This window comes from Pelophylax lessonae, assembly GCF_965119305.1.
Source record: "Pelophylax lessonae genome assembly, chromosome: 3".
NCBI lineage: Eukaryota > Metazoa > Chordata > Amphibia > Anura > Ranidae > Pelophylax > Pelophylax lessonae.
The window spans coordinates 16287625-16293994 of NC_138770.1; the positions used below are offsets into that span (position 1 = coordinate 16287625).

A 6370-nucleotide genomic window follows, 5' to 3' on the forward strand; every position below is an offset into this window, starting at 1 on the left:
AATCTCCCACACACAGGGTTCACCTCCACCGATCTCTCACACACACAGGGCTCACCTTCACCGATCTCACACACACAGGGCTCACCTCCACCGATCTCAGACACAGAGGGCTCATCTCCACCGATCTCCCACACACAGGGCTCACCTCCACCGATCTCCCACACACACAGGGCTCACCTCCACCGATCTCACACACACACACAGGGCTCACCTCCACCGATCTCACACACACACAGGGCTCACCTCCACCGATCTCACACACACAGGGCTCACCTCCACTGATCTCCCACACAGGGCTCACCTCCAAAAACTAAACAGCCCAAACCAAATGTTTTCCCATGGGGCAATAGTTCTTTAATGTACAACATACTATTATTGTGTGACCAATACCATCCAAATAATTCTTACTTTCATTTCCCAAAGTTATCCGTCTACAAGGAGACCTGTATAGATCAAATGAGGATGGAGGAGGACCGGAGTCACATGACTGAGAATATACTAAACCTCACCCTGGAGATCATCTACCTGCTGACCGGAGAGGTGAGGAGGATTCTGGGAGGTCACATGACATCACTCTTATCTCTATTAATAAAACACAGACCTGACCAGAGAGGTGAGGAGGATTCTGGGAGGTCACATGACATCACTCGTATCTCTATTAATAAAACACAGACCTGACCGAAGAGGTGAGGAGGATACTGGGATTCTAACATGATATTCCTATTGCTTCCTCAATACAGAGATTTCCTCTTCTGAAGTCAGGTGATCATATGACCATCACAGTGCCTCCATGTGACTCCCAAAAACCTGAGAGACACAACATGCAGAAGATTCTAGAAGTCACCAAGAAGATGATGGAGCTGCTGACAGGAGAGGTGAGCGGTGCTGGGAATTCTGGGACATTATCCAGTAACAGACAAGGGATGTGTCTGGATGGTGACTGTATCATTGTGTGTGTCAGGTTCCTATAAGGTGTCAGGATGTCACTGTCTATTTCTCCATGGAGGAGTGGGAGTATTTAGAAGGACACAAGGATCTCTACAAGGACGTCATGATTGAGAATCAGCCGCCCCTCACATCACCGGGTAAGAGGGGACTTTATTGTAAAGGAGAGAGCAGTACGGAGGGTCCACCCAGATCCCCCATCATCTGATAAACACATAGAAACAATGTATTCAGTCAGTGTGTGTGTTTCCTACAGATGGATCCAGTAATGCCAACCCAGCAGAGAGATGTCCCCGTCCTCTGTATTCCCGGGATTCCACACAGGAAGGTCACACCATCCCTCACCATCATCAGGTAGAGGATTGACTTTATTGTCAGTTCTTATTTATACACAGCTTTTTTTTTTTTCAATGAATGTTTTATTATATATTCAGAGTGGAATCCTCGGGGATTATAATATTGTTGTTATAGAAGAGTATAAAGAGGAGGATGAGGAGTATGGAGTGATGGAGGAGTTTTCAGAAGGACACAAGGATATGATGGAGCCACCTAATACCAGGAACCCACCAGAGAGATGTCCCCGTCCTCTGTATTCCCGGGATTCCACACAGGAAGGTCACACCATCCCTCACTGTTACAAGGTTGGTGGGACGGAGCATCCAGAACATGGACTTGTGTAGAAAATGTGTGGATTTTTTATGTGAAGTCGCAATAATAAAGCTTATATTTTACAGATTATATTCTCTCTCATTTTCTTGGTTTAGAGTGGAGATCCAATTGATATAGAATTTGAGGTTAAAGCAGAAGAAGAAGAGAGGTATGTGAGGGATGATCAGCAGTCTATGGAGGAGGATGGAATAACGGGGACATTTATAGAGGAGGACACTCCTACAGAGATCAGCACAGGTGGGTCATTAACACTAAATACATTCCTCCACCCATACTGCTCACTGATTGGTCCAGAGTATGACGGAGACTGGGTGATATCAGCCTGTAATCCCCTGGTCACTTTCCTGAACTCTGTTTCCCGTCCTGTATTCCTGTATTTCTCTCGGATAATCTTCCTTCTCTGTGCTGCAGACACAATTTATGTCTCTAGACTGGATTTATGGAGATTCTGGGGTTCAGCTGGCAGCAAAATCTTGGCTTTCCCTATAGGTGTTACCAGACCTAGGCACCTGGGGTATGTGCTTTGAGTCTTCCTCATGCTCGGGTCTAGTAAGATCTCTGACAGAACAATCCTCCCAGGGTTACTTGTTCTGTTATTTGCTGGCTGTGCCGGGTGGAGGGATATGTCTGTATAGTCTCACATCCAAATCACTGAGAGCAGTCTCAGGAGATGGGAGGCAGTGGTGTGGGACCTCTGCAACTTGTCTCATGTAAACATTGAAGCTTCTACTGAATACCAATATTATGAGTCCTGACCCCTGCACTATATACTCTATGTTGTACATTACGTACTCCTGACCCCTGCACTATATACTCTGTTGTACATTATACACTCCCGACCCCTGCACTATATACTCTATGCTGTACATTACATACTCCTGATCCATGCACTATATACTCTATGTTGTACATTACATACTCCTGACTTCTGCTCTCTCCCCTCTACCCACTGCTATATATACACATAATATGGATTCTCTTTTGTTACTCCCATTTCCTACCAGCTGGACATTTTATATCTGATGATCTGATTGGAGGACAGACTTTTACATGTTGATAATAATGTGATAACATCCTCCAACTTTGGAACCTTAAACAGAAAGTGATAATGAGGGAGGAGTCAGTAACCCAATGGTGGTCTTCAGGATCAGTCCAGTCTTCATCTTGGTTGTTCTCCCCCCATCCTCACTCTCTGACCTCTGGTGGGACTCAGCCCCGCTGTTATTCATGACTAAATCATGGACTAAATAAGGAAGTGCAGGACTTCTTGTGTTGGGAAGATGGCAATGAGTGATAGAGGGGGAGGGGACACTCGTCCTATAATCCCCTCATCACTGTCACTCCCATAAAAGACAGTTCTCGTTGTTTCCTCACTCTCTGACTAAGGTCCATGAATAAAGAAATGAACTGGTAGGAGATCAGAGGACCCATTTACTAGTTACCTTGAGGGGGGAATTGTAAGATCCTCAGAGAGAAAGCTGCCTGATGTGGGCGGAGTCCTGGCTTAGGGGAACCAATCTGCTGATGTCTAGTAATAATCTTTGTATTTCTTTTTTAGTAGATGGACGGGAGATGAGGAAAACCTCAGAGGATTCTCTCACTTTGTCTCCACACTGTAAAGTAGAAGATGAGGACATCACACAGTATAGTCCAGGAGAAAACCCGGCTACCTCAAATGTCCATCCGGCACCACACAGTGTAGATGGACCATCGTATTCCTCTTATCCTGAGGAACCTCAGACTGTGAGGGACAGTGCCAGATCATCGTATTCCTCTTATCCTGAGGAACCTCAGACTGTGAGGGACAGTGCCGGACCATCATATTCCTCTTATCCCGAGGAACCTCAGACTGTGAGGGACAGTGCGGGACCATCGTATTCCTCTTATCCTGAGGAACCTCAGACTGTGAGGGACGGTGCCGGATCATTGTATTCCTCTTATCCTGAGGAACCTCAGACTGTGAGGGACAGTGCCAGATCATCGTATTCCTCTTATCCTGAGGAACCTCAGACTGTGAGGGACGGTGCCGGATCATCGTATTCCTCTTATCCTGAGGAACCTCAGACTGTGAGGGACAGTGCCAGATCATCGTATTCCTCTTATCCTGAGGAACCTCAGACTGTGAGGGACGGTGCCGGACCATTGTATTCCTCTTATCCTGAGGAACCTCAGACTGTGAGGGACGGTGCCGGACCATCGTATTCCTCTTATCCTGAGGAACCTCAGACTGTGAGGGACAGTGCCGGACCATCGTATTCCTCTTATCCTGAGGAACCTCAGATTGTGAGGGATGGTGCCAGACCATCGTATTCCTCTTATCCTGAGGAACCTCAGACCGTGAGGGACAGTGCCGTCCTTCCAACAGATAACAGCTTTTCCTGTGCTGAGTGCGGGAAGTGTTTCCGTTTTAAATGCAGTCTTAATGTGCATAAAAGAACTCACACAGGAGAGAAGCCACATTCTTGCCCTGAGTGCGGGAAATGTTTTTCACAAAAGTCTGATCTTTTCAAACATCAGAAGACTCACACAGGAGAGAAGCCGTATTCCTGTTCTGAGTGTGGGAAATGTTTTAGAAGAAAATCAGAAGTTGCCGACCATGAGAGGTGTCACACAGGGGAGAAGCCGTATCCCTGTGATGAGTGTGGGAAGTGGTTCCGTGTTCGCTCCACACTTAGGGTGCATAAAAGATCTCACACAGGTGAGAAGCCACATTCCTGTCCTGAGTGTGGGAAATGTTTTTCACAGAAGGCCAATCTTGAAAAGCATCAGAGATTTCACACAGGGGAGAAGCCATTTTCCTGTCCTGTGTGCGGGAAGTGTTTTTCGGAAAAGTCCAGACGTAATATTCATCAGAGATTGCACACAGGTTAGAAGTTGCATTCCGGTCCTAGGTGTGGGAAAGGTTTTTTTTTATGAAAATCAGAACTTATCACACATCAGATGTGTCACACAGGGAAAAAGTCATACTCCTTTTTCAAGTGCGGAAAATGTTTTGTACTAAAAACTGTACTTCTTACACATTAAAGTCTCACAAGGGGGGGGAAAACTGTATGTCTGTCCTGAATGCAGGAAAATTTTCTAGTCAAAATCAGAACTTCACACGTATCAGAGATCTCACACGGGGGAGAAGCCGTATTCCTGTCCTGAGTGTGGGAAATGTTTTTCACAGAAGTCCAGTCTTTACAGACATCAGAGATCTCACTCGGGGGAGAAGCCATATCCCTGTCCTGAGTGAGGGAATTGTTCCTCACTGAAGTCCTGTCTTCCTGTACATCAGGGATCCCACACAACCCTGGAGGTGTATTAGTGCCTTGTGTGCGGGAAATGTCTTCTATATGAATGTTGGTGGACATGTGGGGAAGAAGCACACCCTGATATACACCTCAGATATACTCCATGGCTGATCTTCATCATGTAAGAAACACTTCATAAGGAGATCGGAGATCACCAGAGACATGGATGTCCCGTGTTGGTCATTGATAGCAGGAGAAAAATAAAAATGGAGTCCGTACCTCTCATTGGCTGAGTACATTTTGTGGTGTAACCTTTCACAAACACAAAAATAGTTGAATGAATATGAGCAGCATTTACCCAGCTGTGATGGGTTTTGGCCATATTTTATTTCCTATGAACATTGACTCCATCTAGTGGCCATAATGTCACCTATTGTCCTTCATCAGGTATGGCTTCATACCTAACCTGAGATCATACTCTTATGGGTACATTAGACTGTGAAGAACACAAGTCAATAACACCAACCATTGATTTCATTTGAAAATACCACATTTGGGCTTTAACCACTTAAGCCCCGGAAGATTTGGCTGCTCAAAGACCAGGGCCTATTTTGCGATTCAGCACTGCGTGACTTTAATGGGCAATTGCGCGGTCGTGCGACGCTGTACCCAAATGAAAATGACGTCCTTTTTATCCACGAACAGAGCTTTTTTATGGTGGTATTTGCTCACCTCTGCGATTTTTTTATTTTTTGCTCTATAAACAAAAAAAAGAGCGACAATTTTGAAAAAAATAATATTTTTCACATTTTTTTATATGAAATTCTCAAAAAAAATTTAAAAATCAATTTTTTTTTAACATTTTGAGGCAATTTGTTTTCTGCTACATATTTTTGGTAAAAAAAAAAAAAAATCGCAATAAGCGTATTTTGATTGGTTTGCGCAAAAGTTATTGCGTTTACTAACTACGGGAAAGATTTATGCCATTTTTATAGTTTTTTTTTTTTTTTAACTAGTAATGGTGGCGATCTGCTATTTTTTTTTTTTTTTGCGGGACTGCGACATTGCGGCGGACAGATCGGACCCCTGACTGACATTTTTGACACTTTTGGGGGTACCAGTGACATTACTACAGTAATCAGTGCTATACATATGCACTGTTACTGTAAAAATGACACTGGCAGGGAGGGGGGTTTACTTTATTGGTGATCAAGGGGTTAAGTGTGTCCCTAGGGGCGTGATTCTAACTGTTAGGGGGCGTGGCTTGTGAAGTCATCACAGAGACATACGATCCTATATAGCAGGATCACATAGCCTTTGTCATTACTTCAGGGAGAATGACAGACGGTTGTGTTTACATCAGCCGTCTGTCTTTCTCCCTCTCCTGTGGGAGATCGCGAGTGGCCGGTGGCCATCGGAGCCGCCGGTCACACACACTGGCTAGGCAGGGAACGAGTGGGGCCTACCCTACAGGCTCGTGGGCGAGCAAAGTAGTACTACGTCACTTTGCCCAGGAGAGGCTG

The 6370-nt window shown here is 45.1% G+C and overlaps 1 protein-coding gene across 1 annotated transcript; it reads left to right on the forward strand.

The window, feature by feature from the left end:
- Positions 1–432: 432 nt before the first annotated feature.
- On the forward strand, positions 433–4485 carry LOC309550232 (gastrula zinc finger protein XlCGF66.1-like; the record flags this gene model as incomplete). The annotated part of the gene is made up of 8 exons (XM_082250643.1): positions 433–540; positions 741–875; positions 962–1085; positions 1202–1299; positions 1380–1586; positions 1710–1851; positions 3173–3257; positions 4050–4485. The coding sequence occupies exons 1-8, from the start codon at positions 457–459 to the stop codon at positions 4483–4485; spliced, it is 1311 nt and encodes a 436-aa protein (XP_082106769.1). The 5' UTR covers positions 433–456.
- Positions 4486–6370: the final 1885 nt, after the last annotated feature.